Raw genomic sequence first — 20924 nt, 5'->3', positions numbered from 1 at the left:
AGCACCGCAACCCCATAGTCGCCTTTTGCTGTGTACTGAAGTTCTCACCCTGGGGCAGCAGGGGGATACTGTAGATAGTTTTCACTCAGGTCCACATATGCAAATAAGGGATTGAAAGTGACATTCAGTGATTGGATAGTTACAGAAAGTGGTTACTGTTGCGTTGTAGTGGAGGTCTATATAAGCAGGCTGGCTGAACCCTTCAGTTCAGTTCTGTTCTGGCCTGTGAATAAACAAGAGCTGTTTGAAGAATCGCTGTGTCGTCTGCTATGTTCACCCACAACTTAACACTTTTGACTGGACTTAACCGTCCAGGGGTCCTTTACCTTTACCTTTTGTAGCATAGGCTTGGTGGTCAGAAACACATAGCACCCTGTGGCCTCAGTTTAGCACACTGAACAATCGTTTTATCAATATATTAAAAAGCTTCTTAATTGGAGCTTATCCGCATTTAGTTGCATCTGATAAAAGCAACTTTAAAACCAAACTACCCAAACTTCAGCTACCGTGGAATGTTTCCCAAACCTAAATAAATAAACATTCAAAATAATGATTGCAGGTTACACTGCAAAATCTTAAAGTGAAAGTTCATAAAGATTTCTGTAGTCTCCAAGAACAGTTTTATTATACAAAACTGCAAAAAAAAAAAAAAACCTTTACAAGTACGAAAGAAGCTATTTCAGTGTTCTGCTGTCTCCTAGCAACTAGGATCTGCTGGTGTCTTCTCATCACAAGTAGGCCATTTGTATAAAATCTGTTGTGTTTCGGGGCAGTCATGTGTCAAGCAAAGCAATGGTATGCACAGCAAGAAGCTTCCAGCTATAAATAAAATAGCAATGATAGTATTTTCATTAGGAACCTAAGAAGCTGTCTTACACCAAATCAGACAATTGGTCCACCTAGCGCCATATTCTCAACACTGACTAGCAACAGCTCTCCAAGGTTTCAGGCTGGGAACATACACAAACCTAGAAGGAAATTCAGAGGACTGAACTTGAGGCCTCCTGCTTACTGAGTAGATGCTCTACCACCAAGCAACAGACCTTCCCCAAACAGGTAATGCAACACTGAAGAAAGGTTATTCAGTTCGATCACAAAATAAGCTGGAGCAGAATCATGCTACTTAACAAAAACAGGAGGGGTCAGTGGAAATGCTATCTGTGCAACAGCACCAACGGACCCAAACCATTTGCATGTTATCTGTACAAATAACCTTGTAAAAACCTTGCAAAACTACAGGCTTCCCAGTTCACGTCTCAGCCTTTTAAGTCGCTGTGATACACTAGCGCTGTAAAAAACATCAAGTCTTATGCCTGAAGGAACGAGTTAATTCTGAAGCACAAAGAAACCTTGGCCATGAGCAGAGAAACAAAGAATAAGATCCTCTTCAAAGCCACTTCCATTAATGCAGACACAGGAGAACCGTTATATTGATTTGAACTTTCCACTATAGCTCCTTATGTTTCAGAAACTATCTCACCTACTTCTTACAGTGTTTGGAATTTCTTTTTTAAAAGCTATTAATACATGATGAACAAGCAAGAAAGTGGCTAAGCTGCAGAAACTACTTTTTTAAAGGTTAAATGCTAGCAATCATTAATATATGATGGCTTGAAAAACTGCACTTAAAAAAAGACAGAAGCAGTCAAATTTGCAGATGATAGAAAGATGGGAAGGACCAGCTGAAAATTGGACAACTAGGATAATGGCAAAATGAAAACTCTGGACGAACTGTGGACTGCAACTCTCTCCTACATGAAGATTACAGAATTAATGACCAGATAGCCAACACTTTTGAGAATGGCAAACTAAGCAAGAGTCAACACTGATGTGTCACAGAAATAGCAGATTTCATTTTTTTTTTTACTTGTAGTAACGACCATGTTTTCAAGACACACACAAAAAATAGTTATACTCAGCATCACTCCAACCTTGGTTTAAAGTTCTGGACACTACATTTCAGGATTGCATTAATAAGTTGTTGTTGGCATCCGTCTGTCTCAAGAGACGATGGAATGAGCCTCTGGGGATGAAGTCAAACAGCTGCATCAGCAGCACTAAAGTGACTTGTCCAGATGAGAACTATACGGATTTTTATTTTTTTTAAGAGTGTGCTGGCAACAAATCCTTCCCCAAGCAACAATATTTATTCTGTCTCTAAGAGTAATACAGCTGACTGAATAGCAAGCAAGCTGAAAAACAAGCATCACTATTTAGTATTACAGTGGTACCTCGGGTTAAGAACTTAATTCGTTTCGGAGGTCCGTTCTTAACCTGAAACTGTTCTTAACCTGAGGTACCACTTTAGCTAATGGGGCCTCCCACCGCCGCCGCGTGATTTCCGTTCTCATCCTGAGGTAAAGTTCTAAACCTGAGATACTACTTCCGGGTTAGCGGAGTCTGTAACCTGAAGTATCTACAACCCGAGGTGTCTGTAACCCGAAGTACCACTGTATTGTTATTTATTAAATTTGTATACCGCCCTATACCTGCGAGTCTCAGGGTGGTTCACAGGATAAAATTACAATATAAATAATATATATTTCTGCCCCTGTTCCTCTACCTGTTCCTAATATTATTCTGAAGTTTGCTGAAATGGAGCGAGCGGAAAACTGCTTGTCAATAAGAACTGCCGTATAAAACCACTGTGTATTACTAATGCCATCTCAAGCAGAAAGGCTCCAATTTTACAATGTACAGTAAGGTGAAGTCTTACATAATGAGAATAAGAAGCTTTTTTAAAAAAAGAAAAAGACGAAGCAGTTGAAGTTGAAGTACTTCTCAAATCCTGAAAGACAAATCCCCATGCCCTATCCCAATCACCTTTCGCAGGCTGAATGGAATGTTACCATTTATAAAAATGAAAACCGAAAAGGGAGTGTAAAACACAGAGCAAATTAGGAAGAAAAATACTTACTGCCAGGGCTTTTGACAGTTTGGTTCTGTAATTGTTCAGAACAATGGTAACAAAATCTTGCTGAGGTACATAGGCATAGCCGCCATGCAGGTAAACTTTTCTCACACGGACTAAATCCACAGCATCACAGAAAGGAACCTGAAAGACAGAAAAGGCAGATGTAATCTCTGAAAGGGACTGGCTAGGCCATTTTTGATAAAGACCTCTTTTTCTTTTTCTTTTTTTAGCACACTCATTGGTCCTGAGAAGCTTAACGTGAAACAACAGTGCTTCCAAGTCTAAATTTGGGAAGATTCCTTTAGAAATCATTTCACAGAAATTACTTTCCTTCTGGGTATAATGGGTGGAATTCAACTTAGTGCTAAGGAGCTGCTTGCCTTCTTCCCCCCGATCCACATGTTGTTCTGGAAGTTCTCTCAAGCCTCTAGAGTGGATCTGAGGGAGGTATGAGGGGCACAGGAGGAAAGACCCATTGCATTAGGGGGAAACCTTGTGCCGGCTTCTACTAACAGAATAGCGTAGTCAAATGCAGCCCAGTATTTGTTTTACCCAACTTCCACCCAGGGAAATACAGCATCTGCTTAACTGCATAGATATTTGCAGTGTAGGATTAGTATATACATTGGCAAATCATTTCCTTTAAGGCAAGTCATATACATAAGAACTGTAGGCAGAAGCAATTAGAAAAGGAAGTAGTAACACTATTCACCCAAATGGGTTGGGAAATTGAGGTTATGAGAATGAAAATATAGTGGTACCTTGGGTTACAGACGCTTCAGGTTACAGACTCCGCTAACCCAGAAATAGTACTTGGGGTTGAGAACTTTGCTTCAGGATGAGAACAGAAATCGCACGGCGGCAGCGGGAGGCCCCATTAGCTAAAGTGGTACCTCAGGTTAAGAACAGTTTCAGGTTAAGAACGAATTAAGTTCTTAACCCGAGGTACCACTGTACAGATTTTTTCATTTATACAAAATGCTGCCTCCACCTCAGCCTGCTCACTTACCTTATAAAAGACAAACTCTTCTATTTTAACGCCACCCAAACCAGGAGTTGAGTTTCGCAGCTTCTCTCCAATGTTCAACTTTTCGGATTGTGGAATCTAAAACAAAAGTTATTGACTTTGAAAATCACTGAAAACATTATAAGAGAAGATCTCTTAGTTACGACGCTAAAATAAATGAAGCATCTAAGCTAAGCCTTGCAAAAATGTGGAACTCAGGTGTAATATTAAAGGAAAAGGAATTCAAAGGAATGAAAAAGGAAGACGACTCATCCGAATGAGGAAGTAACTATTTGAATTAGGTAAATGAAGTATGAAGTGTTAAGAAATAAAAATGGAACTAACATTAAGAAGTTGTGTTCTATTTCCCTCCCCCCTTCAACATCCTCCATCCTCAAAACTAAGCCTTTGAGAAGTAAAAGCAGAAACCGAGTCTACCTTCCCATGGTTCCCATGGTTTTACAATAAGGAGCCTTATGCACCATTAAGCAAGCTGGAATGGAATAGAGCCCCATAAGGAAGGCCTTTAGAAGTTCTTCCATAGTTGCTTCCCAAGGCTCCTGGATATTCCACAATTAGCAGTCCTGCCATCACCCCAAAATCATTTCAACCAACCCAACATCATGAGAAGATATGTTTAAGATCTTCAGACGATGCCCTGTTGACTGCGCTGCAGCCTAAGGAACTCTACCCTGTGATAGCACAGAGGTGAATATTCTCAACACTGGCATCTTTTTTTCGTGGAATAAATTCCCCTCACCCCCACCGCCAATACCTGCAGGTGAGGTTTCCATCATTTATTAAAACTCAGCTTTTCACTCAAGCATTGCCTGACCATCGATACCAGTTTTAAACGGCCTTCTAGAGCGTCTTGATAGTTGGATAAGTTATTCTGAAATGAAGCACTTTCCAAAGAAAAAAAGCAACTAGCATGGACGCCAACTTTCTTTTTAAATGTACCAACAAATTTCAAGAACCTGGTGTCTAAAATCCTAATAACAATTCTTGTAATTAAACTCATAATTTTGTTTTCTAATCACATTTCCATTTTTGTAGGGCTGCAAGCTTAAATCAACTAATTGGTGCAGACTACTACTAAACCATTAATCTAGGATTAGACGTTTCTCACCATCATTCAATGGGGATGTTAATTATAGTACTTCAGGGCCTCTCTTTATTGCCCATGACATTTCTAGGGCTGCTTGGACAACTGTCACTATTACTCTTTATCATTCGTCTTCCTTCTAATTAACATTTATTTTCCCCATCCTTTAAAATTCACTGGGGGTTGGTGAATGCTTACAGAGAGGAGCCCCGAGAGGAACGGCGGGCTAGCAGCCACCACTGTTGGTGAGCAGAGTTCAAATGGAAGGTTGCTAGGCAGCTCACAAATGAAGCTGCGTATTGGGCTGCAGCGGGTGGCAAACAAGGGGAAGGTGATTGTCACTCCTTTCAACCCCTGCCTGTTGGCTTGCTTTTTAAGAGAAACAAGCCAAAAGCAAATGAAGACATGGCTGCAGGATGCTGGGCAGGTAGCAACTGCCACTGCTGATGAATTAAAAAGTGAAGTCCAATGGCCCTTAATGAATCTTACGGCCCTTGGTTAGTCAGCAGAGAGTAATAAAGATAAGATGAAGCATTGCAAAACCTAGACCACTAAGATTGCTTCCAGAAGGTTGGTAGCTTAAGCCCATCCAGGGATAGATGCGGGTAGGATTTTTGCATTGCAGGGAGCAGGACCAGTTTTTGGGTCCCTTCCAACTTACAATTTTGTGATTCTGTGTGATTCTTTTTTACCTGGACTCCATCTTCAAGATATGCTGTAAGCTGTGCAGAGTGGCTGGGGAAACCCAGCCAGATGGGCAGGGTATTAATAATAACTATTATTATTATTATTATTATTATTATTATTATTAAGATCAAACACTTTTCTTCTTTGGCTTTCTGGCCTATGTTTTCATGTCAGACATTTACATTACTTATTTGTACTTACGTGCTTTCCAAAACCAATAGAGAAGATTCCCAAGGGAATCAATAGAACCAAATTCTGTTTCTGGGCCAGGAACTGGTTCACCACAAGAGGTTTAAGGCAACTCCTTCTCTATGCCTCTGGCTGGGCTTGCCCAACCTGTCTGCACCACCTGGCCAAAAAAATATGGGTAGGGCATCTTGCTGAAAATAAGGTTTTCTAGCTCAAGTTCCCACTGAATTGCTGGAAGTGAATACTAACACCTGCCTTTTTTAGAAATGTATTGTGTAGACACTAATCTCCAAAACAAAAGCAAAAAAACCCTCCATCATAAAAACCAAGTGGTTTTGATCCAACTACTGGAATTCAAATAGGTTAGAAGCCATGCTTCAGGTAGGCAAATCAAAGCACAGGAGATACCCGGCACTTTAAGCTTTTAATTAACTGCTGTCAAAGCACAGTTACCCTTTTGTTGCTTTCACAGAAAGTCAAGAACATTCCATTCACTGAGATGCTGAATTATCAGTGTGCACTTATATCCCTCTACTGCTCAATTAGAAAGGTTTGGAAGTGAAATAAAATGAAAGATGCCTGCTCTTTTCAGAACTATTCCGTGATAAAAACAGGAAACTGAAGCACTGCCATTTGCACTACTTAACAAACCTCTCCAAAGACTTTTTGTTGAAAATCACAACAAAATCAAAGAGCAGCTACCTGGGGAAAAACTGAACTTTCCTGACTTCTGCTACCCACCCTTATTTTTTGGCACAGCCGGCCAGTAACTGCATTGTAGAGCATTAGCTCCTCCATCTGACTATTCCAGGACACCATTTTTCCTCCCTCGATAGCGCACTGCAATGTACTTTTAACAAAAAAATTGTGTGTGTGTGCACGCGTGTATAATACAGGTGTATTTAAATACAAATTCAGGAGTCACTAAAATTCAAGCAGTAGACTGCCTTATGGAAGACATCCAGTCAATAATATCTCAGAAACAATATTAGTACCAACAGAACTATAAACTTCAATTGTACTGTACCTTGCCATTTTCACTGGCTACAATCACAACTGCAAAAGTTTTAAAAATAAAAAAGGAGTATCCGTGTTTAATAACAACAACAACAACAAAAATAATATTTTTTAAGTCTAGTTAATGGTCTAGGGTCAGTCATTCCACAAGCAGCCAACAGCCTTCCTGGAGTGCTGAAACACTCTGAAGCACTTCTAGGAACTGAAAGTGGATTGGGAAAAAGGTTGAAAAAGGAGCAAAATAACCCTTTGACACCTTTTGCATTTAGGCTTGGTGGCAACCCATGCAGGCAGTGGGAAAGGCTTCCTTCCCCTTTTCTAACCTTTACTGAACAAGTCTCTAAAAAGTTTAAAAGAAAGGTTAGAAAATGGGAAGGGTCCCTTCCCCATTGCCTGGTAAAAACAGAGGGGGAATTAGTCTCTCTTCTGTTGAGTGAAAGAGAAAGGGGCCCATTTTCCCTCCACTTCTTAGTTAAGTCCGGGTAGGCCCTTAGAGAGCACCTTGTCTGGGTTGCTCTGAAAACAGCGATACCGCAAATACTGTTCCAGCTTCCCAGGATGAGTGCTGCAACTCAAAAAGATAAACTGCAACACCGTTTCTACTACCCCAAAGGGTTTTTTTTAAAAAAAGAATTCTGCCATTTGTCAAAGGATTTGAACTGAAGGCTCTCACATATTGTTTATCGGGTTGGTTGCTGTTGGGAGGGTTAACCTTTCCTTAAGAAACACAAGTATAACCAAAGAGAAACCTTCGTACAAATCTTGTTAACCTTCACCATTCTCTTGTACAATTCTGTAGCAACTTTGTCAGCCAAACTGTCAGCCAAACTTCGCAAACTTCATTTTAACCCATCCCCTTCACACAACCTTTCTTAAGTGCTTTCAGGGGGGAGTGATTTCTTTTTTTTTTTATAATATATTTATTAAAGTTTTCAAATAAAACATATATCAAATAAGCACTTATCGTTGTCCATTTAACATCTTTCACTTGTTACATGGGACTCCCCCACACCTCCCGCATACACTTACATCATTATTAAATTATTTTCAAGCAAATTATCATTTAACTCATCTTAATTAATAATCTTAATTTGGTTTGACATATAATTCGACTTTAAATCTATTTTAATGGTAGACAATTGTCTGCACTGGCATCCTATTCAGCACTCAGCCAGATTACAATATTTTTGTAAATAAGTCTTAAATTTCCTCCAGTCTTCTTCCATCCTTTCTTCTCCCTGGTCTCGAATTCTGCCGGTCATCTCGGCTAGTTGCATATAGTCCATCAGTTGCATCTGCCATTCTTCCAGAGTGGGTAGCTCCTGAGTTTTCCAATTCTTGGCAATTAATATTCTTGCTGCTGTTGTTGCGTACAAAAAGAATGTTCTGTCCTCTTTTAACACACTCTGGCCGACAATACCCAGGAGAAAGGCCTCTGCTTTCTTAGTAAAGGTGTATTTAAACACCTTTTTTAATTCATTATATATTTTCTCCCAAAAGGCCTTCACTCTAGGGCAGGTCCACCAGAGGTGAAAAAATGTTCCTTCATTTTCCTTACACTTCCAACATTTGCTATCAGACGAATGGTATATTTTAGCCAGTTTGACAGGGGTCATGTACCATCTATACATCATTTTCATCACATTTTCCTTCAACGCATTACATGCAGTGAAGTTCAGCCCAGAGGTCCACAACCTTTCCCAATCTTCAAACATAATATTATACCCAATATCCTGCGCCCATTTTATCATTGTTGATTTTACCATTTCGTCATGTGTGTTCCATTTCAGCAGCAAGTTATACATTCTTGAAAGTACCTTAGTCTTAGGTTCTAACAGTTCAGTTTCTAACTTTGACTTTTCCACTTGGAATCCTAACTTTTTGTCGTTTTTAAACACTTCTTTAATCTGAGCATAGTGTAACCAGTCTCGCACTTTGTCTCTCATCTTTTCTAAACTCTGCAATTTCCAGTTGTCACCATCCTTTTCTATTATCTCCCAATATTTTGGCCAATTGGCCTCCATATTGGCTCTTTTCCGAGCCTTAGCCTCCAGGGGTGACAGCCACCTCGGAGTTTTATTCTCCAGTAAGTCTTTATATTTTGTCCAGACATTAAAAACTGATTTTCTGACAATATGGTTCTTGAAGGCCTTATTTATCTTAGCTTTATCATACCATAAATATGCATGCCATCCAAACGCATTATTAAAACCTTCCAAATCCAAGACATCCGTATCTTCAAGAAGTAACCAATCTTTTAACCAGCAGAAAGCTGCAGCTTCATAATACAACTTTAAGTCTGGCAGGGCAAAGCCCCCTCTTTCTTTCGCATCTGTTAATATTTTAAATTTGATTCTGGGCTTTTTGCCCTGCCAGACAAATTTAGAGATATCTTTCTGCCACTTCCGGAAGCACTCTGTCTTGTCTACAATCTGCAGTGTCTGAAACAAAAATAACATTTTTGGCAATACATTCATCTTGATGGCAGCTATTCGGCCTAGCAATGAAAGTTTTAATCTTGACCAACTATCCAAGTCTCTCTTAATCTCTGACCAACATTTTTCATAATTATCTTTAAATAAACTCAGATTTTTTGCTGTTATGTTTACCCCTAGGTATTTAACTTTTTTAACCACATTTAGTTCTGTCTCTTTCTGAAGCTGTTCCAACTCAATATCTGTCATGTTTTTCCCCAGAACTTTAGTTTTTTGCTTATTTAACTTAAATCCTGCCACTCGACCAAAGTTTTGAATCAGTTGTAGTACTCTTTTCAAACTAGACTCCGGCTCCTGTAATGTCAGAACTAGGTCATCTGCAAAAGCTTTAAGTTTATATTGTTTCGCTCCGACCTCAGGGGGGAGTGATTTCTACTTGGGGAGGAATTTGACTGTTTGCTTTGTTAACCATTCCATCAGTCTCCCTGAAAGCTGCTCTGGAGGCTCTGCTGACACACACTCTTGAACCAATTCAGGGGGCTTGCAGGAAGGGAAGCCCCACTGAACAAGCTGAAGTCCTTGTTCAGGCTTCCACTGATAGGACACATGAGCTGAATCTCACCCTTAGTATGCAAGGATCAGGTGTTAGCGTACAGACTAATTCACACATCACACTAAGCCAAACCATGGCCTAGTGCTAACACATGGCCATACAGGCAGCAGCCACTTTGCTCCTCCCCAGTCCTTTCTTACTATCGTGCCACGCTGAGCTAAGCCAAGGTTTGGCTTAGTGTGACATCCCAAATGGGGCTTGTGGATAAGCTCACTCCTCATTGAGTACAAGCTGTGTGATGTGGCTGGACCCAACTGCCATCAACTCTTTTAAAAATAATAATAATAATTTTTTAATTGGTTTTCTTTTTTAAAGCACAAAATATAGCAACTTTTCGCATACATATCAAATACATTTCCCTCCATCCCTTCAGCTGGTTTTCCAATTTCCAGTAAATTGTATGTGTATTTTAACTGTCAGTTTCTGTCCTTCTATTTATATCAAGTCCCTTTTTGTCCATAGTCAGATACCATTTTTACATTACGTTACAAGATTTATTTCAGTCTTCGCATTTTTACATTGACCTTTCAAATACTCAATAAATTTACTCCATTCTCTTTGGAATTTCTGGTCGCCCTGGTTCCGGATCCTAACAGTCAATTTGGCTAACTCCGCATAGTCCATCATCTTCATCTGCCACTCCTAACTGCCATCAACTCTTGACCACTGGTCATGATGGCTGGAGATGCTGGAAGCTGGAGTCCAGTCAAGTCCATAAGGCCAGAGGTCCCCCCCACCCCTACTCTAAACTATCTCCAAGACACCCATCACCCCTGTAAAATGATGGCTGCCTGTCAATGCGGTACACACACTAATCAGCAAAATTAATTAATTAGGTGCATCATCTCTATCATTCCCTTCACAGGTTAAGATTATGAATTAGGTATATCATCTCTACCATTCCCTTCATAGGTGTCGCCTATTAGCGCAGATTTTTCAGTGAGAGCATTACATCTTAAGAAAAATACATCTAGTAAATTCAAAAACCCCAGATAAAGCTGTTGACGGTGTGCATTTTACAACCTAACGTGAATGTGTTTTTCACCTAAAAACAAAGCTTGCCCGTAGAAATGAGTCAATCTGTTTAGGATGCATCTTCATAGATGGAACATCAATTTGTAAAACTCAGAGCCAGAATATGGATTTGGACAGTTGTATAGCATTTGGTCTGCGTACTACATAGTCACATCTTTCCTGCTGTCGTATCAGGAAGAACCATACTCAAGATCCTCAGAAAAGCAATATAAGATTAATTATGAGGCATGGCTGGAGATCAAGTGGCTTTCTACTGACAAGCACAGCAGCCCAAACATGCATTATGGTCAAAAAGGAATGGCGGGGGGGAGGGGAGATTACAAACTTTGTTCAGTCTTCCATTCAGATATTAAGCATTTCAACACTACCACGTACACCGTAATTCAAAGTTGTGAAACTTACAACATCATATGACAAGCTGACATTTTCAAGGAACTTTTTAGTCAATTCTCCACTTAGCTGAGTGAATCTGTAGCGGAAAAGATCCATTTCTTGCTGAATAAACCACCGCCTAAGCTCCTCCCTGCGATGGAACATGAAACACAGGCTGAAATGTGTTTAATTGTTTTTAAAAACACATAACCACAGTTCTCTACATAGTTTTCCTTTGAAAGTCAAATGAACAAAAATGTAACCTGAAATCTTCCTACAACATTCCAATTTCTACTTTTGGATCAGCGTTTCCTATATAATTTATTTCTTAACAAAATAGTTTTCATTGCTCTTTATTATGCTATTTGCTTCTCTTACGTTCTTTTACCTGGACAAAAGAAGTCTCTTCCACTCCATAATGAGTGGCTCTTACAACATTTGAGAACATCCAAGTGCATGTTAATTTAGAATGGTGGCAGAGTGTGTGTGTGTGTGTGTGTGTGTGTGTGTTAAAAAGTCTTGTGGCTGTGGTTGGCCAGGTCAGGCACTGGCTGAGGGATCCATGGATGTTCATGAGTTCCTCACTAGCCTGACGCAGCTGCATCACTACTCACTGACTTTCACAATGGACCCCTGGGTTAACCACTGCTACACTGGTTGAGTGTTGGTGCAGCTTTTAAATAGCATATTCATATATACTGAATATATAGAGAGAGAGCGCGCACAAGTTGGGTAAATTAATACAGCAGCAACCACCAAGGATATATGGTTTGTTCCTATTCAAAAGTGGCATCAGTGCCCACCCATCACTAAAATGCTGTTCAGAGGCAGCTCTAGGAAGAGAAGAAAAAGAAGAGGAGGAGTTTGGATTTGATATCCCGCTTTATCACTACCCAAAGGAGTCTCAAAGTGGCTAACATTCTCCTTTCCCTTCCTCCCCACAACAAACACTCTGTGAGGTGAGTGGGGCTGAGAGACTTCAGAGAAGTGTGATTAGCCCAAGGTCACCCAGCAGCTGCATGTGGAGGAGCGGGGACACGAACCCGGTTCACCAGATTACAAGTCTACCGGTTTTAACTACTACACCACAGGGAAGTGCCGCTGTTGTTCCTGCAGCAATGGTGACAGCAGAAAAAATACTGCACAGTTGTGGCTGGGTTGGGAAGGAGGGTGTTTAAGCAGCGTGTGTGGAAATTTAGCAAAGACTCCATGGGTTCTGAAAAACGAAAAATGTGTTCTGACAGAGCCAAGAGATAAAAGAGATAAAAAGACATCAGCAATGCTTCTCTTCTCAGCTCTCCTGTTGTTCAGATGCCCTTGGCTCATGCCACGCGCAGAAACTTTGATATGTTGAGAACTGTACATTTTAGAAAACTGGAAAATAGTGAGGGGCCGAGGAAAGAAAAACCCTGGAAAATATTTGTGAATAAAAGCAGTGACAATGCAAGCTTTTGCCTCTTGGTGGCACTATTGGACTACTAAAATCCAGCTTTATTTTTCATTACCATCATGCCACCAGATTCACTGAAAAATAATGTCCAAAGTTACCTCACCAACTTGACACAGGATGAGACAGGATATGTGGCTTTTAAAATAAAGATCATTTTAATGCTTTTAAATAAAGACTTCAGACTTTTGCAGAAAAGTCCAAGGCTAATGCAACTAACATCAATTAAAATATAATAAGCTTGCATCTTAAAATACCTAGATGGTTACTGATTAAACTGGAAATGGTTACCCGCTTCCTAGAAAGAGTCTCTTTAAGAAGTCTGAATGCCTCCCTCTTTATAACAGTTTTCAGTATTTAATTGTAACACCATATTAACGGGTAAAGTTATTTTATTGATAAGTTGTGTTGCTGTTTTTTTCCTTAAAAGGCACACACACAACACTATACAAATATATGTCCTTTTTAACACATTGCAATTTACACTTACCTCTCCCCACAAGCAATGCCAAGAAACAGGCTCAATTCAGACAGCTCAACAAGTCATGGCTTTCGCTAACAATAATGGTGTGAACTTCCAAATGAACAGGAAAACCATGGTTTGGAATTGCTTATCAGCTTGGTTTTCCAGTCTTTTAAAGTTCAGGTTCCTAAGCTTACTCCCTTCTCCATGGTGCACCTGCCTCCAGAGATGAAGTGATAGCTTTAATTATAGTTTGTTAATTTGGACAACATGCCAAACCATTGTGAAGCATTTGTAACAATAATTGGATGGGATGTTTCAACTCGGCCATTATGATTTTCATTCTGAAATTGGCAGCGTTTCCCAAATAAGATTAATACTAAAAGATATTGGAATGTGGATCAACAAATGGTTACAAAATACACTTTCTCAAATCTTAAAATCCACAACATGATGTTTGTGCTTATTACATGCAATTAAACAGTAACTGGACAAACAATACCTACGACTGGCAGTAGGCAAGACGCAATATGAAATGAGAAATGTGATCTTTCCTTCTTGCATCATAATCCTCTTCAGCCAAAGCCTAAATTACAAAAAAGCATGTTAAGAACAATCATATAATATACTGTAACAACCACAAAAAATACTTTATTATAAATAACTTATAAAATAAAAAGACTTGCAGCACAATCTTATGCATATCTACTTAGAACTAAGTCCACTGAGTTTACATCCACGCATATAAGGATTGCTGCCGCAATTCTATAGGTCAGTAGTGGGCACATTGCAGGCTTCCGGAATCTATGCTGGGGTTTTTTACTACCAACCAAGATCCATCAACTTGATCAGGGACAAAATCATGGCCAGATGCAAAATTACAGGAAAGCATACAATGCATTCTTCATTATGGGACATAGCTTTGGAATGCTTTGCCCAGAAAGATTTATTCCTTCGCCTTTCTGGTAGTACTTTGTCACTTGAATTTCAGTAGGCATTTCATCTGTTTGATACTATCTGGCTTTTTCAACATTTGATTTTCTTTTTTCCAACTGACAGTTTTTATCTGCCACTCTGCCCATTTCATTTTATTTAGTATGTTCTTTCTATGTTATCACTTTTTATATGCAAGTTATTAGACACCTTTGGCGGTCTTTTGTACAGGAAAGCCTATACTGGACATCAAGAGCATCTCCACCCCCATCGTTCAGCCTGGACACTGAGGTCCAGCGCCGAGGGCCTTCTGGTGGTTCCCTCACTGCAAGAAGTGAGGTTACAGGGAACCAGGCTGAGGGCCTTCTCGGTAGTGGTGCCTGCCCTGTGGAATACCCTGCCATCAGATGTCAAGGAAATAAGCAACTATCTGACTTTTAGAAGACATCTGAAGGCAACCCTGTATCAGGAAATTTTTTATGTGTAATGTTTTACAATTTTGTATGTGTTGTAAGCTATCCAGAGTGGCTAGGGAAACCAAATCTGATGGGCAGGGCATAAATAATACAATAATAGTAATTAATATTATCATCATCATCACCACCACCATCATACATGTCATGGGCAAGGGGCCCCTGAAAGACCTAGTGCAACCATTTTAATCTACCAACACTAAAATTATTTCTTCCAGTGGCCACAACTACACAGAAATATGAAGTTTATACTCAGCGTTAATTATTCAGTTTTACTTACCTTGTACGGAAATTTAAGAGCCCGAATTTCGGATGCCAGCTTTCTATTATAATCATCTGAACCTTTCACATAACTGACACCCAAGTTCTCTACTACTTTGAGTACTGCAAAGAACAAGACAACGACAGATTTGAAATGTAGCACATCTAAGATGTGTCTGAAAATACATATCTGAAAAATGGTTGGGGGAAAATAATTTGCAAACTTACATAAAAGTATAACTGATAGCTATACTGAAAATAACTCTTTAATGTCTTAACTCTATGATCCTGAAAATGTTGAGGGTGAGTAAGTGTCACATAAGAAAATTTCACAGAAACACATAATCAACCATTCTGAAAATTCAAGGTTTGTTCTAGTCTACACGTTTACTCACATTTGAGTCTGTCCACAGCAAAACTTTCAAATTCTATTAGAGATATATTTTCAGTGGGAGGCTGCAGGTAGAACTGAAGGCTAAGAGGGTATTGATCCTGTCTATCAGCCACCACCTTCCGTCTGCTGCTTCCAGAAAACAGCATTTTCTCCCTGTAAACCTGTAAGAGGACAAACAGAATCACAGCAGTTTAGGATATAACTAAACAGTAATAAAAGCTGGTCCAAATGTTAGCCACACTTCAGAACACAGATTCCAATGGTACACTAAAAAAAAAGACTTTATTTTATTTATTTTAGGTCTATAGACAAAGTCAGAAGAATTTCAAGATTCAATTTTTAAAGATGTATTAGCTGCATCACGTGCACAGATTGCAGGTTGTGGTGGGAGAGGTGGAAGCAAGATAACATATACAGTGGTACCTCGGGTTAAGTACTTAATTCGTTCTGGAGGTCCGTTCTTAACCTGAAACTGTTCTTAACCTGAAGCACCACTTTAGCTAATGGGGCCTCCCGCTGCTGCCGCACCGCTGTAACACAATTTCTGTTCTCATCCTGAAGCAAAGTTCTTAACCCAAGGTACTATTTCTGGGTTAGCAGAGTCTGTAACCTGAAGCGTATGTAACCTGAAGCGTATGTCACCTGAGGTACCACTGTAGATCAGAGGGAGGAGGACCATGGACTAGATTTAGACTGCGATCCTTATGCGTACCTGCCTCAGAGTAAATCCCATAAGGAAGTCAGTGCGGCTTACTTCCTTTTTTATATATATTTTTATTTCGAGAAAGTAACAATCATAAATAAGTAAGAATAAAAACGTGCACCCCACCCCCGATACCATTCCACTGTAACTAATCCAACCTCCCAAAATTTCTACACTTCTTGCGATGGTTTTACCCCTTTTATGTTTTAACAGTTCAAATTCTACAACTTCCTTATCTCCTCAGAATCATATATTCCCCGCCTTGCCTTAATAGCACATGTTAATTTATCATTCATAACTACATCCCAGACTTACTTCTGAGTAAATGCGCTCAGGAGTGAACTGTTGGGGCCTGGGGACATTGGGCGGAAAAAAAAAATCGAAGAGGGGGAGCGAAAGAGATTAATAATCCTCTCACACACACACATACATACCAGAAACCCGCACCTCCAAAGCGACCGCGCGGCCCCTTCAGATCAGCAACCAGCAGAACCCAATTTCCCGCGCGAAAAGTAACGCTCGCCACGCCCCCCGCCGTGACGTCGCCGCCTCGCTTCTTTCCTTCTTCCGCTCGTTCTGATACCGCCCCTCTGAGCTCGGCTCCTTCCGCCGGCTTCCCGCGGTTGCCGTGGCGACGGCGACGGCGCCCCCGCCTTTTTTTTCTCTCCTTCACTTCCGGGGCCGGAAGTAGGAGCACATCTCCGTCCCGCGGAGAGAAGGCCGCTCTACCCTGTCTTTCAACCCCTTATTCGGCCAAAGCCGTAGAGATAAAGCAAACGCGAGAGTCCAAGCGCAGCTACCGAAGTCCGGTTTCCTAGCGCGACAACTCCGGCGTGGCATGGTCACTTCCGGCACAATTCGGCCCGCGTTCTGTGTCCATTTCTTCCCGTCTCCCTCTCCTGCCTGCCCTTTCCCCGACCCGAAAAAAATGCAAGCTTGTGCTCCGATTTCTTGTCTTTTTGCGTGCGGAGAGAGACGGGGGGAAGGGGGGGAATGTTAATTATTAGCCAAGAGCATCACCTTTGACATCTCCTTAAAGGGCTTGAGTCCTCCGAAGTCACTTAAAAGAGGCTGCAGAGACATTGCTCCTTTCCAGCATCCAAATTTTATGCGTCTTTAGCTGTTTCCATTTTAGTTGTAAGCCGCCTCGAGTCCAGTTAGGGGGGAAAGGCGGGATATAAATAAGTACAATAAAATATGACAATATATGTTGTATTCATGTAACATTTTTATAGGTAACTGAATTTTTGTAATATTTTGTTTAAACTGTCAAACAAAATATTGCTTAACATGAAAGTTGTTGCTTCGGTTTTTTGTAGGCAGCTTAGCAATATTTTTAATACCTTAGGCAGTACAGAAATTAGATAAGCAAGCAAGCAAGCGAGAAGCCAGACGTATGAGTGGTATGGCTTCTGCAACATCCACAGTCCCACTGCTTGCACTGGGGAAGAAAAAATCCTCTTTCCAGCATTTGGATTGGATCTGTCTGGATTGGATCCATTATCTTCATGGATAGCAGCAGGGCAGGTTCAAGATCCAGTGGAGGGACCCCTCCACCTCATTTAAAAAAAAAAAAGCCCATGTCTGTGACTACTGCAAGTGAAAACAAGCATGCAAGAGAAGAGGGAATGCTCCCATCCCATTACCAACCCCTGATGGTCAGTGCATCTGACTCAAATCACTATATTTAAGATGCTGACAAAAGGCCCATAATACCTTCAGGATTATATGAAATTGGAACTGGCAGAAGGATGGGGGAAGAGACTGAGTGAGCGTTAATTTCTGAATAGAACTGGGAACAGAAGATTCATACTGACAGATGGTCTTCAATAAATCATTAACTAAAGTGTTTAACTGCATTTTGAACATCATCTTGTATACAGTGTAGGTAGCCTGTATTCTTAATGTGGGAATGTAGGCACAAGGTTGTTCAGTGCATAATGCCATCTGGTATTATACTACTTTGGAAATTTGTAGCGAGTATCCTTGTTGATTTTTATTTAAATGTTCATTTAATGGGTTTTAACACAAAGGGGCAGGAGCACTATTCTCATTTTCAGCTTGTTACCTTTCCTCCTCTCCCAGTAATCAAGAGACTCCTATGGCTGTGTAACAGTTTTTACTCTGTTGTAGCAGCAGAAAACTCTGGTGAAAATCAGGCTGCTTGACAAAGTACAGTTCTACTCACTGCTTGAATTAGTATTTTGGGAACAGGCACATACTGTAACCTGAGATTATTGTCTTTAGATAGGAAAATATCTTCTCTGCTTCAATCAATAGAAATAATTACACTGGATATGCAGAAGTTAATTACTACTGCTAAAAAATTAAGCAAGTCCTGTTCTCTCTGGAATTCCCTTCATATAACTGATATTGCATATGAGTCATGGAAGTACTCCCCAGTGCACAAACTCAATAATTACTGTTTAAAGTAATTGCACTTGCACAAAGCTAGGTTAACACTAATGACCTTTTTCCAATTGTAATAATAGCAAATGTATTCATTTTTAATAAATAGTGCCATGTGTGATTGTACAAAGATCTTTTTTTATCATGAAATAAATAGATCAAACGCTTTTTCTTACAGGTCCAGACAAAAAGTTATCTCCCCCCCCCCCAACACTAATGACCCTGCTTCAGAATTAGAATTAGAATTAGTCCTCTTCTGTGGCAACTGTGTACCATGAAGTTCTCATACAGTAATTTTCAATAATGCTTTTTATTATGATAATTATATATCAAAACACAACGGTGCTGCCCCCTCCCTACTAGTGTGGCTTCCTTACCAATTCTTATTGCCAAACTCCGTGTAGGTCCTGGGACATACAGCGAAATTGGCTGTATGTAGGCAGTCTCTGGAGCTCCATCACAGTGGCTTTCAAGTTTGTTCCACACAGCAGTGAACCTTGGTGGTCTAACCACAACCCCAGTTTGCCGAGTCTCCATCATCTCCTTGCTGCCCTAGCAGAAGGGGATATCAGAGGTGGAAACAGTTCTCTGGCTTCGCCCTCAGCCCATTTCTTGTTCTTGGCTTCCTTTGCCATCTGCTCCCTTCACACATGGTGGCTACTACAGTGTGCCAGCATGAATAAGGCACCAAGTTTGAACTCAGCTGGGAGGACACAGTGCATGGACCATGGCCTACTTCATGGCAGGAACTCCAACCACTCGTAGCCCCTCAAAGGCCAGTTGTTGCCTACGTTTTGAGGCTAGGAGGAATTCTGAGCATCTCCCACAGGAACCCACAACTGCATCAATGGCATTAAAAAAATAATCAATGACATTAAAAAATGGCTACAGCAGCTCCTTCATTTCTAGGCAGGGTGAGTTACTTTAGCTGTGTGCTGCTTGAAGCTGAAGCAACGCTGCGGCTGGCAAAAATTCACACATCTACCTAAGTTCTCTGATGTTGTCTTTTCTTCTTTGAAAAGGGAAAGTAATTTTTGGTGGGCACATGTTGAACACAATAGTGCTTTCATAATGCAAAAAGGAATCCACTATATCAGTCGACACCTGAAATGGTTATTCTGCAATGGCATTAGAAGCTAAATAAATTACGTATGATAAACCAGCGTTGTGGTCAACAGAGAATGAATGCCACAATTTGGATGGAAGGAATGTTATCTGCATTTTTTTTTTTCATTTTTGCTACTATATTTGACTTTCACAAAAATGCCCAGATATGTTTCAGTTTGAATGCAACATGAGAAGCTTTTTTATTTCTTTGTGTGACCTGCCACTGGATTTAAATCCTGGCATACATGGTTACCAGGCAATGCCTTTATACATTGTGTGCATATGCTTCCGCAAGTTCCTCGAACAAACTTCTGACATAATATCTACCAGTTATGTAACAGCTAAAACCTAAAGGCTAAAAGCAATGGTTGCAATCCCTGTTTGCATCTGCTCCAGCACTTGTCTGCCCATCCCACTTTCAGATTCTAAAACCATAAAGGGCCTCACAATTCAATTCTGCGCATAAGAAGCTCTATCCTAAGCACCCTGGAGCAAAGCTGCGTAACTCCAGCAACTCCAAACTGTGAATCTGATTTTCAAGGGGAATGCAACTAAATCCATATACGGTATGCTAACACACTATACCTAGTTCAACCCTTCTGTCTTTCCAGGAATTAATTTCAGTTTGTTTACCTCCATCCAGTCCATCATTGACCCCAGACCCCTATTCAGAATCTCTCCCCCCCTCTTCCCAATTTGTGAGGGTAAGGAGAAATAGAGCACATAACCAATGACAACCACCTCTGCACCTCCATACTTTCCTAGCAGCTTCATGCAGATAGCATTGGGCACAAGGTCAAACCCTGCAGGACACCCTAGTTAGGCCAAAGGACAAGGTGTGTAATAGGAGACCTGTAAATGCATATAACAATACTGTACCTGCAATGAATTGCTTGCTCCTCCAAACAACCCCCCCCTTACCTCTGACAACTAATCTGTAATGGAAGTCAGTCACACTGAACTCCGTAATCTTTCACCCCAAAAGCATGATGTTTTCAGAAGTCCAGCTAAGTGAGGATTTGAACTCTCATCTTCTTGGCTGAAGTAACAACGCTTTAAACCAGTGGGGATGCCCGGCCCCTGGTTAGGACCCACAGATCCTTCATTCTTGCCTTAACCCTTCTATTGCCCTAAAACCCGCAACCCTATACACACTTACCTGGGAGTAAGTCCTGGTGGATTTACACCTCGGTAGGCGTGCACAGAATTGCACTGTAAAACCCTTGATCCTTATTAGGATGGGCGGAGGGGAGAGTTATTGGCGCCCTGGGCGCTGTAGCAAGCGAAACCACCACCACGCGAGGGCTTGTTGCTACCTAGGCGCCAACCGCGCTTGTTTAGGAGCAATAATACCCCGTTCA

At 40.7% G+C, this 20924-nt stretch overlaps 1 protein-coding gene across 1 annotated transcript in view; it reads right to left on the bottom strand.

Annotated features, from left to right (window-relative positions):
- PRIM2 (DNA primase subunit 2) overlaps positions 1 to 20924 on the bottom strand; it is a gene marked incomplete at its 5' end in the record, with an annotated part of 65628 nt that overhangs the window by 44173 nt on the left and 531 nt on the right. The window contains 6 exon segments of the mRNA XM_083607265.1: positions 2918 to 3055; positions 3924 to 4019; positions 11404 to 11524; positions 13790 to 13869; positions 14970 to 15073; positions 15346 to 15505. Coding sequence (XP_083463391.1) covers positions 2918 to 3055; positions 3924 to 4019; positions 11404 to 11524; positions 13790 to 13869; positions 14970 to 15073; positions 15346 to 15505 — 699 coding nt within the window.

Source organism: Podarcis filfolensis, assembly GCF_964270895.1.
Source record: "Podarcis filfolensis genome assembly, chromosome: 3".
Classification (NCBI taxonomy): Eukaryota; Metazoa; Chordata; class Lepidosauria; order Squamata; family Lacertidae; genus Podarcis; species Podarcis filfolensis.
Note: the sequence above shows the minus strand (reverse complement) of the source record. Positions and strands in the feature narration are given on the sequence as shown.